General features: G+C 43.1%; 1 protein-coding gene across 1 annotated transcript in view; it reads left to right on the top strand.

Annotated features, from left to right (window-relative positions):
• The window catches only part of LOC143281054 (anaphase-promoting complex subunit 1-like), an 83,746-nt gene that overhangs the window by 25,619 nt on the left and 34,744 nt on the right, over positions 1–23,383 (top strand). Inside the window, exons 16-33 of the mRNA XM_076585966.1 lie at positions 776–836; positions 1,691–1,878; positions 3,796–3,870; positions 5,600–5,791; positions 7,476–7,546; positions 8,175–8,266; positions 8,699–8,847; positions 9,354–9,432; positions 10,547–10,651; positions 11,583–11,705; positions 13,550–13,686; positions 16,790–16,974; positions 17,852–17,941; positions 18,901–19,009; positions 20,199–20,339; positions 21,029–21,078; positions 21,604–21,788; positions 22,453–22,544. Coding sequence (XP_076442081.1) covers positions 776–836; positions 1,691–1,878; positions 3,796–3,870; positions 5,600–5,791; positions 7,476–7,546; positions 8,175–8,266; positions 8,699–8,847; positions 9,354–9,432; positions 10,547–10,651; positions 11,583–11,705; positions 13,550–13,686; positions 16,790–16,974; positions 17,852–17,941; positions 18,901–19,009; positions 20,199–20,339; positions 21,029–21,078; positions 21,604–21,788; positions 22,453–22,544 — 2,124 coding nt within the window. The remainder of the gene's footprint in view (positions 1–775; positions 837–1,690; positions 1,879–3,795; positions 3,871–5,599; positions 5,792–7,475; positions 7,547–8,174; positions 8,267–8,698; positions 8,848–9,353; positions 9,433–10,546; positions 10,652–11,582; positions 11,706–13,549; positions 13,687–16,789; positions 16,975–17,851; positions 17,942–18,900; positions 19,010–20,198; positions 20,340–21,028; positions 21,079–21,603; positions 21,789–22,452; positions 22,545–23,383) is intronic.

Below are 23,383 nucleotides of genomic sequence, written 5' to 3'. Positions count from 1 at the left end.
TTATTAATAGAAACATTTGTGGTATGGTTGCTAGTCAACAACACTGGTCAGTCAAAGTAGGCTGAAAAGTATCCTGTGCTGAAGCTGAATACAAAGGGAAAGGCACCTGTCTTCTGTGAGATGCTGCCATGTTCACTGGAAACATACAATTAGAATCTGGAGTTCTGTTACTTGGGAGGAAGGAGGGGGGTTAGGTCCCAGGCAGGTTTGATATTTGCCTTCGCTCTCTCACTACACTACAGTGATTGGTGTGGTGGCCTAGTGGTAACACATCTGCCTAGGAAGCGAGAGAACCTGAGCATCAGGGTTGGATCCCACACTTGCCAGTATTTTGTCCTCCCCCATTAGACCTTGATTGTTGGTCTGAACGCTAGTCATTTGGATGAGGCGATAAACGGAAGTCCCATGTGTAACACACATTCAGCACACCCATAATATCCCAGGGCCTCGAAAGGGTTGTCTACGGCAAAATTCAGTACAGAAATTCACTTTGATAGGAAAATACACTGTGGGCAGAAAAAAGAAAAGGAAAAAAGGTGTGCTTCTGCAATGGAACAGTGTGTTCTTCCTGGGGAGAGCAGCCCAACTTTTACACAGAGAAATCTATTGTGACAAAAGAATAATGCAACAAAACTCAACACAACACTACACTACACTATACAACACTACTACACTATTACACTACACTACACAACAATACAATGCAATTCAATGCAATTCAGTGCAACACAGTGCAGTACAATACAATACAATGTGCCCCTTATGTGTTGTGCAGGAACTGTTGAATGGCTCCCTGTACAGAACGTCTCTGCCTTCCATCTGTACCTCGCCAGGCAGTGAGTGTGCTTCGTTTTATTTTTATTTTTTATTTTTTGATGCTCCATCATCTGCACCATTTCAGTGTCATTACTCCCAAGCTGCTCATTCTGAGTCCTCCATACACTGTCACACCTGGGTTCATCTGTTACAGTCCCAGTGTTTGCAGTCCACAGCCAACTATCGACGTCAGGTTGCCAGGATGCCACATACCAGAGGAGACCCTGTTTTGCTGCCGAGTGACTTTGGTGGTGTTCAGTAGTGCCTGTTCTGATTTCTTGAACTTTCAAACTTTGGATACCACTTTAAAGCCCCTTACTTACGACAATAGTTGCAGAGCCAGACTGAGTGAGCTCTCTCCAATAGTGGAGACCACCACTGCATCCCTCCAGTAACAGTCCCCCATGGATCTGCTCATACTGAAGACCTTGACAGGAAGTACCACAAGTATGGAAGTGGAGGGAGATAGAAACTGAGGTCACCATGATTGTATGCCATCAAAGGCCACAGATTTTGGAACAATTTATTTTTTATATTGATGAAGGAAGAGGAGGATGGAGGCAGTGTGTGTGCTTTGTTTTCTGTCTCTGCTGTTCCCTCCGCTGTCTGCCTCCTTTAATGTGAAATTTCATAGACCCTCATAAATAATATGAAATTTGCACCCAAAGAATTCAACCTAAGTGTGCGTATGAAGAAAAAAAGAACATCCCATCCATAGACACATAATTTACCTGTCAGTTTTGAATGAAACCATGGTGCCAGTACACTCAAAGCAAGCTGTCTGTGTCGAAAAAGTTTGTGTGTGTGTGTGTACATGTGTATGTGTATACTCATGTGCATGCTTCAATGTGTGTGTGTGCGCATGTGTGTGCAGTTTCCCTGTGCCTGAAAGCCCTGAAGCACCTGCTGCCCAAAGACACAGCCCTGCAGTTCTTGGGTCGGTGGTACACCCAGCGCAACATACCTGGTGGCATCGGCTCCCAGTCTGAGTGGCACGTCTTCCAGCGCTGCCTGCTGGGCCTCATGGGATATGACACGTCTCGCCTTGCCTTGACTGGCAAAGTGGGTTTTAGCTGTTGTTTGGGTCAGATGTTATGTATTTTGCCTTGACTGGCAAAGTGGGTATTGGCTGTTGTGTGGGTCAGATGTTGTTTTGCCTTGACTAGCAAAGTGGGTATTGGCTGTTGTGTGGGTCAGATGTTATTTCGCCTTGACTAGCAAAGTGGCTATTGGCTGTTGTGTGGGTCAGATGTTGTTTTGCCTTGACTAGCAAAGTGGCTATTGGCTGTTGTGTGGGTCAGATGTTATTTCGCCTTGACTAGCAAAGTGGCTATTGGCTGTTGTGTGGGTCAGATGTTGTTTCGCCTTGATTAGCAAAGTGGGTATTGGCTGTTGTGTGGGTCAGATGTTATTTCGCCTTGACTAGCAAAGTGGCTATTGGCTGTTGTGTGGGTCAGATGTTATTTTGCCTTGACTAGCAAAGTGGGTATTGGCTGTTGTGTGGGTCAGATGTTGTTTCGCCTTGATTAGCAAAGTGGGCATTGGCTGTTGTGTGGGTCAGATGTTCTGTGTTTTATGTTTTGTGGAGTATAGAAGTTGTTGGTGACGGCTATGATTGGAGTTTTGAAAATAGTCTTCATGGCTGTCTAAAAGGCTTTGTGGTGTTATGTTTATTTTGATGGTAGATTTTCTTCCTTTTTGTCTTTAGCTTATGAGATTAAGGTACATGGAGAAAAATGTGTTACACATATATCTTGCTTTGAACTTCAAGGGGCAGGGGGTTGAGTGTTTCTGTGCATTGTTTTGGTATGGTTTTCTCTCTCATGTGTTACTCAGCAAGGGACAGGTTGAAGTGAAAGGTCTGTCATTGCTGTCGACATTGGGTGCGTTGAAGGTGGCGAGTTTGAATTCAGTTTATCGCCAAAATTTTTGGTAAATGTTCCTATTACAGTTCCAGGGACTGATACAAGGTATATAGCAGACAGATAAGTAATATGCAATATTGTTACACCATTTAGAACACAGAAAAAATGTCTGATAATTACGGAAGTACTTTAAAACAAAATGCAAGTTTTATTGTCATACATTTCCAATATAATATATGATAAGAAATTTAGAGAAAACTAGAGACAACAGTTGCAGTCTGGACAAAGTGTAAGGAGGAGTTGAATTACATGTTTTACCCTGAGTCACAGTATTAGATAGACTAAACATAACCTTCGGTAGATTTAAGTCGTTGAGTAGTTAGAGCAGTGGTGTTTCATTCCATGAGTTATGGGTTCAGATTGGGGGAGACGATTTCACTAACCACCCAGGTCAACAGATGAGCAGACATGCTGGTGCTTGACCCCTCTTTATGCAGAACATCAAATGTGCATATTAAAGATCCTGTAATCCATGTCAGCATTTGATAGGCTTTGGAAACAAACATAATGAGCATGGATATCTCTGAAAATGGAATGTGGTTCCCTACATGCCAGGTTAGAAACAGTCATACATGTAAAGCTTATAGATACGTTTGCATGATTGTGGAAATTGCAGCCCACAAACACAGATGAAAAGTGGAATTTTAGGTGTGCATGTGTGTATGTGTGTGTGTGTGTGCGTGTGTGTTGAGTGTGTGTGTGCTGAAATAAAAGAATGGGTACATGTATAAATCATCTTGTAGTGAATAGACACTGAAGAAGGAATTGGAAGAAGAAAAAAATGTTTTACTGATGGAAGAAAAATTGTTTAACTGATGGTAACAGGATTTTTGTGATTGTTTTTTCTCCACTGTTAATTCAAGCGGTTTCTACTCATAGGTTTGTGTGTGTGGGCGTGTGTATACGTGAGCATGGTTTGTCATTTTTAGGGTGTGGCTGCGTATGAATGAGTAGTTTACAGCCCACTGAGTCTAACTTGAAATAGAGGAGTGTGCTGGTCAAATGCCATTCATTATTATTAGAATTACTTGTGGGCATTTTTGATTGTGAACAGCGTGAACTGGATCGGTCCATGTCTCCCATCATGTCTGCCAAACGAGCCAGGCCCTCCGACCAGGGATCGGAAGAGGTTTGTGGACGTTGATTCTCGTTTGTCACCCCCCCATCCCTTGTCTAGTGTGCAGTAAAGTACAATACAATACATTGTAATGCAATTTAGTACAATGCAATGCAATACAATACAGTACACTGCAATGCAATGTAACGCAATACAAAACAGTACAATGCAATACAATACAATACAGTACAGTGCAGTACAGCACAATGTAATGCAATGGCTTAAATACAATTGAACACAACACATTATGATACAGTACAAAGCAGTGCAGTACAATACCATACATTGCAATACAATACAATACAGTAGAATACAGTACAATACAATGCACTACATCTTTATTAATCCAATTGGGAATTACGTTAACCTGTTAAACTGAGATGTTCTGTGTTATATTTTCACGTTCTGAGCTAAAAGTTTTTAGTGTTACATTTACACATACTGAACTGAAGGTATATAGTGCGAAATGTACACCTGCTAAACTAAAGGTGATAAGTGTTACATTTACATTTACTGAAGGTTTTCATTGTTAAATTTATGTCTGCTAAACTAGAGGTGTTGAACATTACATTTTCACCTACATGTACACCTACTAAAGATATTAAGTATTACTTGTACAACTTATGAACTGATGGTGTTCAATGTTACATTTACACTTGCTTAAAGTTAAAGTGTTCCTTGTTGCATTAACACCTACTGAGCTCAAAGCGTACAGTCTTACATTTACACCTGCTGAACTGTTCGTTGTTACATGTAATCCAACCAAAGGGTGTTCAGTGTTACATGTAAACTTCCTAAAGATGTTCAGTATTCTATATATATACCTACTGAAGTATGGGTATGTTGTGTTATATTTGCTTCTGCTAAAGGTGTTCCTTGTTATATTTACACCTTCTGAACTGAAAGTCTTAATTCACTTGGGACGACAAGTTTTCTGCCTTGCTTTTCCCCACAGACGGCCGGCCCATTTGTAAGGGTTTGGAAAAAAAAATTACAAAAATTACAAAATACAGAGTAAGAAAATGAAACTTTCAAAACTGATTTATTACGTGTTGGTCTGTTAAAAAAAAAAAATCAAATTTCTGATCTTATTTTTAAAGTTTTGCCATTAGGTAGAAAATAATGCCAATTTTTCACCCCGAATCACCATACCCATGCCTGCTTTCTGCACTTAATTCACTTTCTTCTTCATCATCATCCACCTCTTCAATGTCCGACCCTTCAGTTTGTAGCATTTCAAGTACTTCAGCAACACTCTAACGTTGCTATTGCTGCCTTGTTTGCTCCACAACATTTTGAGAAGAAACCGCATTGCTAACAGGTTGGCACGTGAGCAGACGACTGGTCAGTGACTTTGTCAGCATGTGTGCAAGACGAGCCACACATGACAGGCTGGCCAATCATACCATTTGGTTGTGGAGTGACCCAGAATGAGGCACTCTGCTTGGCTAATCACAAAATCACATGTACAGCACATGATGGATTTTTATTTTTGGAAAACGCTATTCCATTCTGTCGTCCGAAACCGAATACACTTTATGTAGGAATGCTCACACATTCCATCGTCTGGAGAGAGTTACCAGTTAGATTTACACCTGCTAAGCTAGAAGTGTTCATTGTTACATGTACACACGCTGAACCAAAGGTGTCGAGTATTGCATGTAGTTGTACACCTGCTAAAGGTGTTCCTTGTTACATTTACACCTATTGAACTAAAGGTGTTCAGTGTTGTGGTGGCCAGGACTGGGATTACCTGCTGAACTCTGCACATCATGGTTGTGTGGTGGAGGAGCTGGAGGACTGTTTGGGACTCGAACCCTGCCCTGCTGTGCTCGACCCCTCCGCTTACTCCAAGCCCTGCTCCATCGACACTGCCGCCCTTCTCTTCCCACACTGCCCTGCGGTTTTGCTGGCGCTCCATTTGGTGTATGAGGTACGTCAGTTTGTTTTCCTTTTTTTTTTCTTTTTTGTATTATTACTCTTTTTGTCACAGCAGATTTTTCTGTGTGAAATTTGGGCTGCTCTCCTTAGGGAGAGTGCATCCCTACTCTGAGAGTGCCACCCTTTAAAAAAATTTTCTTTTTTTAAATATTTTTTCACTGCCTGCAGTTATTTTCCTAAATAAGTAGATTTTTCTTAAAAATTTTACCAGTGACAACCCTTTTGTTGCTGTGGGTTCTTTTATGTGTGCTAAGTGCATGCTGCACATGGGACCTCAGTTTATCGTCTCATCCGAATGACTAGCGTCCAGACCATCACTTAAGGTTTAGTACAGGGGGAGAAAATACTGGTGACTGAGCTGGGATTCGAACCAGTGCGCTCAGATTCTCTCGCTTCCTAGGCAGACTGGTTACCTTTAGGCCATCACTCCACACTCAACATCTGTACTCTTTCAGTGGCATTTCTCCCATGCCTCTTATTCCCCAATTCCCCAATACGCAGCCACACACAGGTTTGTCTGTTGTAGTCCCAGCATCAGCAGTCTGCAGGGAACTATTGATGTGAGGTCGCCAGAAGGCCACACTCCAGAGACCTTGCACTGTTGGTGAATGGTGGTCTTTTTTTTTTCTTTTTTTGTCTTTTTTTTTTTTTTTTTTTTTGCAAAGCTTGAACAAAAAGGAACAGTGGCAGAATCGGTTGAGTGTTGGACTTCTGATCCAGTGTTCACCGCTGTTCAGGGATTGAGGCTTCGCTTTGGCACGGTGTTGACCATGTTGAATACACTTAAGACGGGCGCAATAGCTGAGTGGTTAAACTTTCAATCTGAGGGTCCCGGGTTTGAACTTGGTAACGGCGCCTGGTGGGTAAAGGGTGAAGATTTTTCCGATCTCCTAGGTCAACAAAAGTGCAGACCTGCTTGTGCCTGAAACCCCTTCATGAGTATACACAAGCAGAAGATCAAATACGGTTGCTAAAGATCCTGCAATCCATGTCAGCATTCATTGGGTTATGGAAACGAACAAGCCCAGCATGCACGCCCCTGAAAATAGAGCATGGCTGCCTACATGGTGGGGTACAAAATGGTCCTACATGTAAAAGCCCACTTGTATACATACAGGTGAATGTGGGAGTTGCAACCCACAAACGAAGAAGAGGAGCAGAAGAAGAATACACTTTACTGTGATTTTCTTTACTCCACTCTGTTGTGAATAGGTATCTGACTTTGGTTGGGGAAGATTAAAAAGGCTGAAGAAGAGGGTTGCACATTGCCCTAAACACCATGGATTCATTCCCCTGATAGACTTGAAAGGCTATGGGACCTGTAACCTTTTCAACTCCACGCATTAAAAACAGTGTCTTGAACTTGATGGTTATGAATACCTTTTCTATCCTTTTTCAGTTGAAAAGAAACTTACCGGGTTTTTTACTCACTTGTGTAAACAAAGTGAGTCTATGTTTTAACCCAGTGTTCAGTTGTCTCTGTGTTGTTTGTGTGTCTTGAAGGCCTTGCCTCTCTTGTTTTGTTTTTGTTTTGTTTGGTGAGGGGAGTATTCAAGAGTGTGGGTGGTTTGGGGAGTGTTTGTTAATTAAAAAAAAAAAAAAAAAAAAGGTTCTTCTGAAAATGTGTAGCACTTACCAGATATACTAAAATCAAAGTATTATTTTTTCATACACAGGAGTTGAAGTTGAACATTCTGCATGAGGGTGAGGTGGAGTCACTGGCTCCTTTGGTGTACCAGATTGCCAGGTATGTGTGTCAGTCCGTCCTGTCTGACTCTGTGACTCTGATTCAGTCACATTTATTATAGATGGTGACATTTGTTGTTGTTATTTTAGTCAGTTTGATGTGTCACACTTCATTACAGATTCAGTGACTTTTCTTGATATTTTGATATATAAATTTGGTGTATTTCTTTGTTGACATTTTAAGTTTGATATTGGACACGTTACTATAGGCTCGGACTTGGAACAGTATCCTATGCTTATGTATAAGCAGACTACATATCAACAGTCATATCAACAGTGCTATTTGATGTGTTTGGTGTGTTCTGTGACACATGTACACATTATTAAAAGTTATATTGTATGCTTTGATATTCCACCAAATTTAAAAAGGAAGAGGAAATCTTTTCACCAAACTAAATTATTATCTACCTGAAGAAGACGAAAGTGACTCAGGGGGTGCCTTACTTTCTTTTCTTCTTAGAAGCCGCAGAAACCATTCTAGCAGTGGACTGAATTGCTGAGTAGGGATGTTGTTGGTTGACTGGTTGAAGACCACATGGCCAAATATTCTGTTTTTTTTATGCTCTCTGTGATTGTGCAATACACTTGAACTTTTTTTTTTTCACTTGTCTTTTTTCCTCTGTTAACAGGGACCTGAGGTGTATGACGTACACTGATTTGTACTGCCGTGACTTCCCCCACCTGTTTGCCATGTACGATGAGATCAGTCAGATTTCTGAAGGTAAGCACTGTCTCTTAAAAGCAGTCAGATTTTTGCACATGCGCTTGTGCTTGTTGTATGTTGTCATGCATGTGTTACTATTATTATTGATACTTATATATTGTGGCTTTTGTCAGAGACCAAGCTCAAAGTGCTTTGAAAACATTGAGTCATTTGCTCAACAGACTACTTACTTGGGTGGAGCTGACAGATAGCTGTGTGTGCGTGCATGCATGCGTGTGTGTGCATGCATGCACTTCACCTCTGTGTGTCTGTGTCTGTGCATGCTTCTTTATTGTCTGTCAGTGTGCGTGCTTGTAATGTTGTATTCATACTTAAACCTGAAAATCTGTGAAATGGACTACACCTCTGTGTGTGTGTGTGCGCATATGTGCGCATACGCGCGCACATGTGTGTGTGTGTGTGTGTGTGTGTGTGTGTGTGTGTGTGCAGGTGAGCTGAGTAAGATGCAGTACCCCCAGGTGTTCCCGTCCTGGCCCCCCGTGGTGATGCAGTGGCTGACGGACAGCCTGAAGGGCCGCGGCCCCTCCCCCTTTATCTACATCCCCAACGTCTGCTGCAGCACCATCAACGTCATCTCTGTCAGTTCCCTTGTGATGCTGTCTTCTTTTTTTTTTTCTAAGTGGAAAATAATATAGTTTTTAGGCGCTGTGGCAGAATGGTGTAGGCTTTGGACTTGATGCTTGAGAGTTCACCAGTGATCAGGATTCTTGGCCCCTGTTTAATTAAACATTGTGTTGTCTTCATGGGAAAGGCACTTTACTCCTATTTTTCTCACTCCACCCAGGTGTGAATAGGTACCTTACTGTGGGTGGAGAAGATTGGGCAAATACATGAATATATGTTTGTTGGTTTTTTAAAAGAGGAAAATATGTGATAATGATAATGAAATACATAGAGCTCTGCATTTCTGTTTCACACAGATAAATAGGATTACACTACACCTGCCCCATTTTGCAAACACATGTTTGCTTGTATAAGACAAGTACACTACCAACACAAGCATGTACATAACATACAGGTAAAGCAGTAGACTGAAAGATAGATGCTTAAATTGTGTGTGTGTGTGTTCTTGTTTTTTTTCCAGCTGTACGCATTAATGCTGCACAAAGAGGTACCTACAGAACAGGCCATAGAGAGATGTCTGAAGAAGTTGGCTCCGTCAGGTAACTACTGGGCTCAGAAACAAGATACAAGATACACCATGACTTTAATATCTCTTACAGAGAAATTATTGACATGTTTGCTAAACAAGATACAAGAATACTTTTATTATCTCTTAGAGAGAAATTGTTAACATGTTTGCTGACTAAAAGGTGACATATGCATTACCGCCACAGAATAACAGAAAGTACGACCATACTCTCACACACTGACAAGGACATCCATTCATTGTAAACATGCACAACACATGATGCATGCGTGGTCTTACCCCCACCCCCCTTTTTCTCTCTCTGTTTTATTTATTTTCCATTCATCATCTAAAAAATTTTTTTTTTTTCAAAATTGGATTTTTTCAAACTTTTAAATATACTAGTGTTTTCTTTATTTCCAGTTGTTTGGTATAGATGTTGTTTGTTTAGTTTACCATCTGTTTTTTGTTGTTTTTTTAACCTAAGAAGATGGTGTTGTTGTAAACACTGACATAGTACATGTTGGTGTTGCTGTGATGTTCAGTAGTTGTAAACACTGACAAAACACTTGACGGTGTTGCTGTGATGTTCAGTAGTTGTAAACACTGACAAAACACATGACGGTGTTGCTGTGATGTTCAGTAGTTGTAAACACTGACAAAACACATGACGGTGTTGCTGTGATGTTCAGTAGTTGTAAACACTGACAAAACACATGACGGTGTTGCTGTGATGTTCAGTAGTTGTAAACACTGACAAAACACATGACGGTGTTGCTGTGATGTTCAGTAGTTGTAAACACTGACAAACTACATGGCGGTGTTGCTGTGATGTTCAGTAGTTGTAAACACTGACAAAACACATGACGGTGTTGCTGTGATGTTCAGTAGTTGCAGACACTGACAAACTACATGGCGGTGTTGCTGTGATGTTCAGTAGTTGCAGACACTGACAAACTACATGGCGGTGTTGCAGACACTGACAAACTACATGGCGGTGTTGCTGTGATGTTCAGTAGTTGCAGACACTGACAAACTACATGGCGGTGTTGCAGTGATGTTGTGAACACTGACAACATACATGTTGGTGTTTAGTGCTTGTAAACACTGACAAAATACATGACGGTGTTGCCTCACTGTGGTGACAGGTCACCGGGCCCCCACAGCAGAACTGTCCCTGTCCCGGAGTTTCCACGCCAGTCCTGTCACCGCCAACATGGCTCACCGCATGCTGCTCACCATGACTCACCTCGGTCAGTGCACCCCCAGAGAGCTGACTGACGTATGTATGTATGTCTGTCAGGTCGTGTCCGACTAAGACTGAACAGCAGAGGAGGCAACCTGCTGTCCCGACTGTCTGGGCTAGAATTTAAATATGGTAGAAAGAACCTTGTCCGAGTTAAATCCCCACTCTCTTGGCCAAGAGGGCTTTACGACAGTTGGCGTTGGTCAGAAATGACTCACTGATTTGAATCTGTTGGACAGGAATGATTCGTGGAATTGAATGTGTTGGACAGCAATGACTCATTGAATTGGATGTGTTGGACAGGAATGACTCATTGAATTGAATGTGTTGGACAGGAATGACTCATTGAATTGAATCTGTTGGTCAGGAATGACTCCTGGAATTGAATCTTTTGAACAGGAATGACTCATGGAATTGAATCTGTTGGTCAGGAATGACTCATGGAATTGAATCTGTTGGTCAGGAATGACTCATGGAATTGAATCTGTTGAACAGGAATGACTCATGGAATTGAATGTGTTGGTCAGGAATGACTCATTGAATTGAATCTGTTGGACAGGAATGACTCATTGAATTGAATGTGTTGGACAGGAATGACTCATTGAATTGAATCAGTTGGTCAGGAATGACTCATTGAATTGAATCTGTTGGACAGGAATGACTCATTGAATTGAATCTGTTGGACAGGAATGACTCATGGAATTGAATGTGTTGGACAGGAATGACTCATTGAATGTGTTGGACAGGAATGACTCATTGAATTGAATCAGTTGGTCAGGAATGACTCTTGGAATTGAATCTTTTGGACAGAAATTATTCATGGAATTGAATGTGTTGGTCAGGAATGACTCAATGAATTGAATCAGTTGTTCAGGAATGGCTCATTGAATTGAATCTGTTGGTCATGAATGACTCATTGAATTGAATCTGTTGGTCAGGAATGACTCATCAGGACATTGACTGTCTGCCTGTTGGTGTGGCTTTACCGTTCCGAGAAACAATCCTCCACTGTCGCTGTAACCCTGCCTCGGATTGGTCGGAGCAGGAGTACAACCTGATTGGTGAGCCAGTGGGCATTAACTCTCTTTTGTTGTTGCATGGTCGTCTGGTTGCACAATTAGGTTGTGATCTTGCAAACACTGGGATGGGTGCCAGCTGTCTAATTTGCAATGTTTTTTTCCCTATTATGACCTTTTTAATGGGGTTTTTTGTGTGTGTGTGTGGCTTCAAAATGTTTTTTATCCTTTTTTTAATGATTTTTTTGTATTCTGATAAATTAAGTGGAAGAGCAGTCCTCAGCACAGCCTTGTCTTATTTGCTTCATGAAGCTTAACCCTTTCACCGCCAGTCAATTTAGAGTACAAAATTCCCTTGTGATATGAACACAGAAAAGACAGTGGCTAAGAATAGCTGGGGATTCCCCCTGTGATGTATAGAAAATATGGCCTGTCCTACCACCGAACATTAAGAGCAGTAGGTTCATGGATAACAGACCAAAGGATGGTCACCTTTCAGTGACATGGATCCTCTACCACACCTGTGCATAAATGCAAGCTTGGCGGTGAAAGGGTTAATGGTTAAGAATTGTCATGAACTGTGTTGTTTTGCTGTTGTTTTTTTTTTTTTTTTTAATGTGACCAATTTTATGTTTAGCACGGTTGATTTTGTTTTGTTGGGCAGTCTTCATGTGGTTCTGTGTGGTTGGCTTGATTGTAAACAGTATCAATCAGTTTGATCTAACTACAGTTTCAGCCTGTTGGCCTAGATTTTGTTGGACTTCTTCTTCTGCGTTTTTTGGCTGTATGACCATTTTTATCATGCCATGTAGGCAACCATACTCTGTTTTTAGTAGTTTGCTTACTGAGTATGTTCTTGTTTCCATAACCCATCAAGCGCTCACATGGATTACAGGATCTTTAACATGTGTATTTGATCTTCATGCATACGCACACAAAGAGGATCCAGACACAAGTAGGTCTGCACATGTGGGACTGGGAGATCGTCGTGCTTACTTTTTTCCTTTTTTTCTTTCTGCATTTCTGGGCTGCATCTTTGATAAGCAGCATTTGAGTGTGTGACCATCTTTACTAGGATATACAGGCAGCCATATTCTGTTTTCAGATTTGTGTTTGCTGAATATGTTTGTTTCTATAACCTACAAAGCATTGAAAAGGAGTTATATGATCTTAAATGTGCATATATGATCTGTATGTGTATACACATGAAGGGGATAACAGCTGTAGTGGGTTTGCACATAGGTTGACCTGCAAGATTAGACAAATCTCCCTTAAGCCCCCAAGACGCCGATACCAGGTCCGAACCCAGGACCCTCAGATCATACGTCCAGTGCTGTAATCTCTTGCACCCATTGATTTGTCACTGTGTGATTCCAGCCCTGCTGGCTGAGCATCAGATGCACTAGATTTGCTGTGTTGTGTAATTGTCAGAGGGTAATGGGTTCATTTGAACTAAGTGGTGCAGATCCCAAATGGAGGGTGTGTCAAAGACTGATGACTGACAGCCTGACTTGTGTACTGCTTTTTCTCCTCACAGCGAGCAAACTGTCCTTCACAAAGGAGCAGGCCTATTGTGAGCTTCACGACCACATGGTGATTCCACTTGAGATATAATAAATTGGGTTGACTTGACTTAGTACCTGCTCAGATTCTTTTTTAGATTATTGGTATCCATCAACCCCATTAATCTTAAGCCTTGTTATTATTTCTGTTGTCAGTACCATGATTATTTTTATTAGTTATTATCGTTATTAGTTATTATCAATATTATAATGACAAGTTGAGTTATCATAATTTGTTATTATCATTATTATTGATACCATCATGACTATTATTATAAGAACAGTGATAAGGTATAGTTCAGAGAGGTGTGTGGTGACTGTGGGCAGGCCGACAGGACCTGTGGAGGCTGGTGAGCCCCACCCTCCAGCGGCCGGTGAAGCCGGTGAGCCCGGTGCAGGCTGTGCCCAAGAGCTGCAGTGTGGGCAAGGAGGAGGAGGATGGCATGGAGCACATGGACAGAGAGGTGACTGCCACTCCTGTGGGCTCCCTGTGCCCTGTACTGTGATTCCATGGCCTTTTACTGCCTTTATAGGTCTAGGTTGGGAGGCCGCCGTGGCCATTGGGTCCTCTGAAGAAGTCCTAGGGTTCTCGTCGAAAAAGAACAAGGACTGGTTTGACGAAAACAACCAGGAGATCCAAGAATTGCTGGCGAAGAAGAGATCAGCCCACCAGGCTCACCTTGCACAACCGTCTTGTCCGGTGAAGAAAGCAACCTTCCGGCTCATATGCAGCAACCTCCAGCGCAAGCTTCGTGAGATTCAAAATGGGTGGTGGACCAACCTGGCAGAGAGGGCTCAGCTTTGTGCAGACACTGGTGACTACCGGGGCTTATACGAAGCCTTGAAGGCGGTGTACGGTCCCTCATACCAGGTCCAGAGTCCTTTGCGCAGCGCAGACGGCCAGGCGCTCTTCACAGACAAGACGTCGATCCTGAACAGGTGGTCGGAACATTTCCAGGCCCTCTTCAGCGCCAACCGCACGGTTCAAGACTCGGCAATTCTCCGCATCCCACAACAGCCAGTGAAATTACAACTGGACGAGCTACCAAGCCTAGAATAGACTGTCAAGGCCATTGAACAGCTGAAATGTGGCAAGGCAGCAGGGGTTCACGGAATTCCGCCGGAGGCGTGGAAGAATGGAGGCCCAGCACTACACTCCAAACTCCACAACCTCTTTGTCTGCTGCTGAGAGCAAGGCAAACTACCACAGGACCTCCGTGACGCAGTCATCATCACCCTGTATAAAAACAAGGGAGAAAAGTTGGACTGCTCCAACTACAGGGGGATAACTCTGCTCTCCATCGCAGGCAAGATCCTCGCCAGAGTCCTCCTAAATCGGCTGGTGCCTACTATCGCCGAAGAACATCTCCCAGAGAGTCAGTGTGGCTTTAGAGCCAACAGAGGCACCACTGACATGGTCTTCGTTCTCAGACAGCTACAAGAAAAATGTCGGGAACAGAACAAAGGACTGTATGCGACATTCGTCGATCTCACGAAAGCTTTCGACACCGTGAGCAGAAAAGGTCTGTGGGAGATCATGAAACGTCTAGGATGCCCCCCAAAATTCCTCAGCATGGTCATCCAACTACATGAGGAACAGCGTGGACAGGTCAGACACAGCAACGACCTTTCGGAGCCCTTCCCAATTGGAAATGGAGTGAAACAAGGTTGTGTCCTCGCGCCGACCCTCTTCACGATCTTCTTCAGCATGATGCTCCAACAGGCCACTGAAGATCTTGGTGACGACGACGGTATCTTCATCAGATACCGCACTGATGGCAGCCTATTCAACCTGAGGCGGCTACAGGCCCACACCAAGACACTGGAGCAACTCATCAGAGAGCTTCTGTTTGCCGACGATGCTGCCCTCGTCGCCCATACAGAAGCGGCCCTGCAGCGTATAACGTCCTGCTTCGCAGAGGCTGCGCAGCTCTTCGGCCTAGAAGTCAGTCTGAAAAAGACGGAAGTTCTCCACCAGCCTGCCCCACAGGAAGAATTCCACGCTCCTCACATCAACATCGGTGAGACAGAGCTGAAGTCGGTCCACCAGTTCAGCTACCTAGGCTGCACCATCTCGTCTGACGCCAAGATCGACAAGGAGATCGACAACAGACTTGCAAAGGCAAACAGCGCATTCGGCAGGCTGTACAAGAGAGTGTGGAACAACAAACACCTGAAGAAAGACACAAAGATCAGCGTGTACAGAGCTGTTGTACTGCCCACCCTGTTGTATGGCTCCGAAACCTGGGTCACCTACCGGCACCACATACGACTGCTTGATCGCTTCCACCAGCGCTGCCTTCGCACCATCCTCAGCATCCACTGGAGTGACTACATCACAAATGTCGAGGTCCTGGAGCAGGCAAAGACTATCAGCATCGAGGCAGTGCTGCTAAAGACCCAGCTACGTTGGGCAGGGCACGTGTCCAGGATGGAGGACCACCGCCTGCCCAAGATCGCGCTGTATGGCGAACTGTCCACTGGCCACCGTGACAGAGGAGCACCCAAGAAGAGATACAAAGACTCCTTGAAGAAAGCTCTCGGTGCCTGTCACATTGACCATTGCCAGTGGTCCACAGTAGCCGCTGATCGAGAGACCTGGCGACGCACCATCCACCAAGCTGTCTCCTCCTTCGAAAACAACCGCAGGGCCAGCCTTGAGGACAAACGCAGAAGGAGGAAGAACCACGACGCTGCAGCCGCGAACCCAGACCAGACTTTCCCTTGCAACCGCTGCGGCCGACTCTGCTTTTCCCGCATTGGCCTTGTCAGCCATGAGCGTGCCTGCATCAGACGTGGACAACGCCCTTCCTAGATCTTCGTTAGCGAAGCCAGGCCATGAGGTCTAGGTTGGGAGGCCGCCGTGGCCATTGGGCTCTGATCCAGTGTTCACCAGTGATCTGGGTTCGAAGTCCCGTTTCGGCCTGGTGTTGTGTCCTTGGGAAAGGTACTTTACTCCCGGTTTCCTCACTCCACCCAGGTGTAAATGGCTACCTGATTTTGGTCGAGGCCCATTTTTGGCATGGTGTTGTGTCCTTGGAAAAGGTACTTTCCTGGTTTTTCTCACTCCACTCAGGTGTGAATGGGTTCCTGACTTTGGTTGGGGAAGGTTAAAATGGCTGAAGGAGAGGTTTGGGCCCTGCCTTCCTATGTTAAGCCCTAGACATGGATATGAATTTGCTGCCATGTTGGGCATAAAAGACTATATTCCTCTGATACTTCTTTAAATGTTATCAAATGTTATCATCTTTTCATTCTGTCTTCACTTATTTGAAATTTATCATCATTTTATTTTGCCTACACTTATTTGAATGCTATCTTTTATTCTGCCTACACTTATTTGAATGTTATCTTTTTATTCTGCCTACGCCTTTTTGAATGTTAGTATCCTGCACTTTCATTTTTTTATGTTTTGGTATCTTATATTTCTTTGAATGTTTATATCTTTACATTCCACCTATTCTTTTAATGTTATCTTAACATTCCACCTCCACACACTTTATTGAATGTTATCATCTTCACATTCTGCGTAACATCTTGCCATTTTGACATGCCTGTGCTGTCCAGGTGCTGACCCTGCGATGGAGTGAAGACCTGCGGGTGCAGGAAGTGACCAAGATGCTGCAGTCAGCCCGACCTGTGCAAGTTGTTGTTGTCCAGAGGCCAGAGGTCAGCGACCACGACTTCATCGAAGAACAGGAGCGCCACCTGTACTCCATATGTATCCGCACCATGGCGCTGCCTTTGGGCAGGTGGGGGGTTTGTTTTGTGTGTTTTATTTGTTTGTTTGTTTACAGTGTGGTGGTGATCTTGTGGCTGGATGTGTGGCTTGGTGGTGGATTTTTTTTTTTTTCTGTACGGTTCTGCATGTGTAGGTGTGTTTGTGCGTGCATGTGTGTGTTTGAATGTGTGATTGTAAGAGAGAGCAAGTGTATGTGTGTGCAGGTGTGTGCATGTGTGTAAAAATGAATTGTGCTCTTAAGATTTTCTGTTTTGTATGTAAAATGGTTTCAGTTTGTCTTGTGAGTGAGTGTGGAGAGGTGTTGACAATATGCATTCTGCTTTTTAAGAGAGACTACTCCATGTGGATGTTCTGCTTCATGATCTTATGTCGCAAAAATTAGTGCAGTTAAAAGTGATTTTGAGATACATTTATTTCACAGAACTGCTTTTTAAAAAAAATTCAGTTTTCATTACACATAGAAACTGAAAAAATGCAAACAAGGTTTGCTAGACAGAATGGCAAAAAGTTTTTTTCATGTATCCACTCTTGGCATTGAAAAATTATGACACTCTTTGCCTCTTCTACGCGCACCATACAGACTGGTGTAAAAAATCAACAGGTGATGTTTCTCTAGCAATAATAAAAAATTCTTACCCATAGCAGTAGGCAAAATTTGCCAAAATTCAATTTGAAAGAAACACCTTTTGTTAAGGATTTTAGTTCAATCAGTATTCTTTTTTCCTTCTTCAGAAAGCAGCAAGTAGAGTTTGGGCTTGTTCTGTTCAACAGAATTTAGGGGGCGGGTTCTATAGAAGTTTGGTAAAAAAACAACAACAACAACAACAAAAGTTTTAAAAAAGAAAGGAATTCGAGAGGAAGATTTATTTGGTGTGTTGTTGTTTCAGAGGGATGTTCACGCTGTGCACGTACACCCCGCTGACCACAGAACCCCTGCCCATCCCCAAGCTGTGTCTGACTGGCAGGGCACCTCCAAGGTAAATCTTCTTTAAAAAAAAAAAAAAAAGAAAAAAAAAAGTGTTTGAACAATTAAATACACAGACAAAAAGAAAATAGAAGTATCCAAATGTTGGGGTCTATAGACCTTTCTCAAGGATGAATGACATAATGTGAAAGATGATATAAGGTCGTGCAAGTTGGAAAAGATTGGCTTGAGTCCCATATAGAAGACGACTTAAAACTCCCCTCTCCACGTGACTACAGTGGTGGTCTGGGTGTGAATCTTTCAGATGAGGTGATAAACTGAGTGCAGCATGCACTTAATGCATGTAAAAGAACCCACGGCAACAAAAGGGCTATCCTGGGCAAAAATTATGTAGAAAAACATGCTTTGACAGTAAAGCAAATACACTTGTAGGCAGAAAAAAGAAAAGGGGGGTGGAGGTGGTGCTGCACTGTAATGACACACTTTTCCTGGAGAGAACAGCCAGAATTTCAGACAGTAAACAATACAACACAATACTACAAAACAGTGAAACGTACCATACCACACCACAACAATCACAGCACAACATGCCATGCCACAACACACCATAACACATCACACCATGCCACGCCATTCTAGGATATCACACCACACCACACAACACAACATGCCATGAACCGATACGATACAATACAACACGACACAACACAGTAAAATAAGTCCTGACACAACACACCACCACACTGCACAACACAACAATAACCACTACCACAACACACCACACCACATCAAATCATGATATGATACCACATGAGACGTCATCACACTACACCGTGCAATACAACACGAAACAACAACCACACCACACAGCACCCATAACACACCACACCACACCACACCACACCACACCACACTACACCACACTCACACCACACCACAACCACACCACAACTACACCACACCACAACACAACACAATACAACACAACACAAGTCTACCTCCCCATTGCAGGAACACAACGGTGGAACTGTCACGCATCGAGGTCCCGCCCAACATGACCAGCTGGCCTCACTTCCACAACGGTGTTGCTGCTGGTCTCCGCATCTCCAACTTCACACCGGTGAGAGCATGCTGGCTGCTCTTCTTCTCTTTGGTCTGTTTTCTGTTCATTGCTAGGAGGGCTTGACGCTCAGCTTATATCACAGATTTTGACATCAGCTTACAGTTGGGCCAATGGCAGAATCACAGCTGTATGATCAGTGATGTCTCCACTGCAGCTGGAAATCATTTGGAATCGGAAATCATTTACAGCTTATTTTTTTGTGTGTGTGAAGGACTGTGACTTTCAAATTAGGAGGCAAGATTGCACTGGTTCTTAGTGCTGCAGCCTTGGGGGGCTAGTTGGCCTTTGGAAATCATCCTAACATTGACTGTCCTAAAGCCCTCTTCAGTGGAAAAGTACCTTGGGCTAGACACTCTCCACTGTAATCAAGTTCTAGCCCACATAGTCGGGATAGCATTTGCTTCCTGTGCATCAAGTGTGCAGGAAGGGAAGGAACTGGGACACTTAAAAAGACAATGCCTTTTCCCCATTACACCCTCCTTCCATGTCCCTCCCCCTCCCCACTCCCACCTCTTTCTATTCCCTCATTGAATACACTAAAAAGAAACAATTTGCAGCATTTGACAGTCTGGGGATAAGGGATAAAAGGTCACAAATGATTCAGTGCTTTCAATAACAAATAAAAGCTAAAAACTAACCAAATAAGCCAGGGGAAAAATCTTGTGAAGAACAATTGCAGAAAAAGAGATCTGCCCCCCTATTTTTTAGAAAGCCAGAGAAGATACAAAACAAAAAGAGAAATCAGTGACATACATAGGAGACATTATATAAAGCATTGGAAAAGAATCATCCAAAGCCAATATTCCTTGAAGGGTAAAAATAACACCCCTAAAAACAAACAACAACAACAAAAAAAGGCGATGTTGAAGTATGAAATAGAGGGCGCTTTTATGAAGGTGTTGAAAAAAGATGATTTTTTTAGTGAAGACGGAAAGAGACGGTCAGATGAACGGATATGATTTGGAAGGTTGTTCCAGTTTAGAGGAGCAGCAAAGAGGAAAGAGCATTCACCATAGGTTCTTGTATTGACACAAGGAGTTTTTAGAAGGCAACACAGGAAAAGTGGAGAGTTCTTTATGGAGTACAAGTGCTGATAAGGTCAGAAAGTCAAAGATAGGTCCAGTCAAGTGGAATGCTGAAAAGCAGAAAGCAGTGCATTACATGTGGTTAAGTGGTGGTATTTCAGGTGGAGTCAGCATGGATCATCTACAACCGGCCCAAGAACAATGAGCTGACCAATGAGTATGCGGGGTTCCTGATGGCGCTGGGGTTGAACGGACACCTGCCCAACCTGGACACCCTCAACGTCCATGACTACCTCAGCAAGGTGGGGGATAAAGTTAATGTCAAAGGTCCTGTACCTTGGGTTGAGGGTTCAGATCCTGACAGCGTCTGGTGCGCTAAGGGTGGAGATTGTTCCCATCTCTCAGGTCAACATCTGCAGACTTGCTTGTGCCTGTACACATTCAGAGCATAAAGTATGCACGTTTAAAGATCCAGTAATCTGTGTCAGTGTTTGGTGGGTAACTGAAACACAAATGTAACTAGCATGCACATCTTTGTCTTGTATTCATTTTCTATTTGTCAGTTGTATTGTTCTTTTTGTTTCTTTATTGATCAAATCATGCTGAAGCATAAAAAATACTATTTGGCGTCATATACTGTACCATGTCAAAATGATGCAAACAAGGCCTATTGGTTTGCCCTGCTCGGCCAGATTTCGAGCATTCTGCTTGCAGACATCCGTCACATCTAGCGTGTATGTATATGTGTTATATGTGTTTACATTATCACAGGGCATAATGTAAGACTTTTTTGTTGCTCTGTCTAATTCATTGTGTTTGTATTATGACAAATTGAATACTGTTTAAATCTAATAAAAAACCAAAAGCGAAGGTATGGCTGCCTAAATTGTAGGGAGATGAAAACGGAAAATGGTAGGTAATGAGCGTGTGTGGGAAGTGCAGTCTGTAAATGGAGGGGAGAAAAGAAATGACAGGTGGTAGTTGATTTCAGGGCCACGAGATGACCACCATTGGGATACTGCTGGGACTGTCTGCTGCCAAGTAAGTGTGCTGGGCTTTTCTCTGTTGTGTTTTAGTGCATTGTGTTGTGTTGTATTTTGTTGTGTTGCACATTGGGGAGTAAAAATCTGTGTGCGGGACTAGAACTTGATTCCTAGTCAGGTGCATTACCACTACAATACCGCTCCATTGTGTTATGTAGTGTGTGTATGTGATGCTTCCAAGTGAGAATGTTGGGTTGCATTGTGCTATTTTCCTCCTAGGTTAAGCACTGTCTTGCTGTGTGCAATGTTGCCTGGAAGTGTTTGCTTTGCATTATTTGTTGAATATGTTTTTATTCTTTTTAGTATGTAATAAATGAATTGTAACAAATAAGATATTGTTTTTATACTGTGTAATAAATGAATATGAAAAGCAAGATATTAAACATTATGCTATGTAATAAATGAATCTTGAAAATAAGACATTGTTCTTTATACTATGGAACAAATGAACATTAAAAAAAAAAGAGAAAAATTTAATATAAAAAACAAACAAAAACAAACCGGTTTTCTCCCCTTTTCCCAGACGGGGCACGATGGACATGGCGACGACCAAGATCCTGAGCGTGCATGTGCCGGCCCTGCTGCCCCCGACCTCCACGGAGCTGAACATCCCCCACAACGTGCAGGTGGCGGCCGTGCTGGGTGTGGGGCTGGTCTATCAGGGCACCACCCACACCCACATGGCTGAGGTCCTGCTGGCAGAGATCGGTGGGTCCTTCCCGTCTGCTTCCAAAATCAGTTGATTGATATGGATATTTACATAGCCTGTGTCCTGAGGAGGAGCATGGTGGCATACACTGCCAGTACAGTCTGTGAGGGTATGGGTTTGAATCCCACTCTCATCCTTTCTCCCAAGCTTGACTGGAAAATCGAACTGAGCGTCTAGTCATTCAGATAAGACGATAAAGTGAGGTCCAGTTTGCAGCATGCACTTGGCACACTGAAGAATAACATGGATGTTGTCCTCTGGCAAAATTCTGTAGAAGAAATCCACTCTGATAGGTACACAAATATACATGCATGCACTCGAGGCCTAACAAGTGATGTCAGAATGCAGGGCACTTCCTTGAGAAACTGAAACTGAAAATGCCCTCCCTTCTCTCCAACCACTTTCCAGCATTGATTGACATGGATGCTTATGCAGCACCTGTCCTCCCTTCACTCCAATTGAGTTGAAGGGCTGATTTCCTCAGCACATCCTAGTCTTACATGTCATAAAGCACATAATGCATAAGATGATATGTCATGAACTGTGTTGTTTTGCTTTTTTGTCTTGTGTTTAGTGCTGTTGAATCCTTTGTTAAGTTGGGCAGTCCTGATACAGGCCTGTGCAGTCTGCTAGACAGTAAGCAACAATGTGGAATGTCAACAGGTCGGCCACCTGGCCCAGAAATGGAGAACTGCATTGACAGAGAGTCCTACTCCCTGGCTGCCGGGCTGGCCCTGGGTCTGGTCATGTTTGGGGTCAGTTGTCTCCCTTTCTCTTCGATCCCTCTTGATGATGATGTTAGGGATACTTACATAGTACCTGTCCCTGGTTGGAGATCAGGCTCTAAGTGCTTTATAAACACCGAGTCATTTGCATGCAGGCTGCCTACATAGGTAGAGCCGACTGAAAACTGCTTTTGGGCGCTCATTATTCGTTTCCTTGTTTTTCAGTCAGGTTTCAGTCATGCACACACACACACACACACACACACACACACACACACACACACACACACACACGTAACTTATGTGTATGACCATTTGTTTGTTTATTTATTTTTTATTCTGCCATGCAAGCAGCCATGTTCTGTTTTCAGGGGTGTGCATGCTGGGTATGTTCTTGTTTCCTTAACCCTCTGAATGCTAACAAAGATTACAGGATCTTTTATGTGCGTATTTGATCTTCTGCGTGTGTATACACATGAAAGGGGTTCAGGCACTAGCAGGTGTGCACATATGTTGACCGGGGATATTTGGAAAACACTCCACCCTTTATCCACCAGATTCGCTGAAACTGAGAATCGAAGTCATGAAACTCAGGCTGTATCCATTTGTCCCTTTCACCTGTCACAATGCTTGCATCGCTTGTCACTGGCCTTTAGACTGTTATGTTGTTATAGGTCTGTTGTGATTCAAATGTGTTGTCCCTTCCTCCTAGTTATGTATTTAACTTGGTCTGGCCATTTTGGAGTTTGCATCTGTTCGACATGGCTTGTGGATGTGATGAAGCTAAGTCTTTTCTTATTGACTAATGTGCTTCTTGAACTATTGCTTGCTGTATGTTAGCATGTTTATACATACAAATAACTTTTATT

This window comes from Babylonia areolata, chromosome 4 (genome assembly GCF_041734735.1).
Source record: "Babylonia areolata isolate BAREFJ2019XMU chromosome 4, ASM4173473v1, whole genome shotgun sequence".
NCBI classification, from domain to species: domain Eukaryota; kingdom Metazoa; phylum Mollusca; class Gastropoda; order Neogastropoda; family Buccinidae; genus Babylonia; species Babylonia areolata.
The sequence above is the reverse complement of the archived record's forward strand: the minus strand, read 5'-3'. Positions and strand labels throughout refer to the sequence as shown.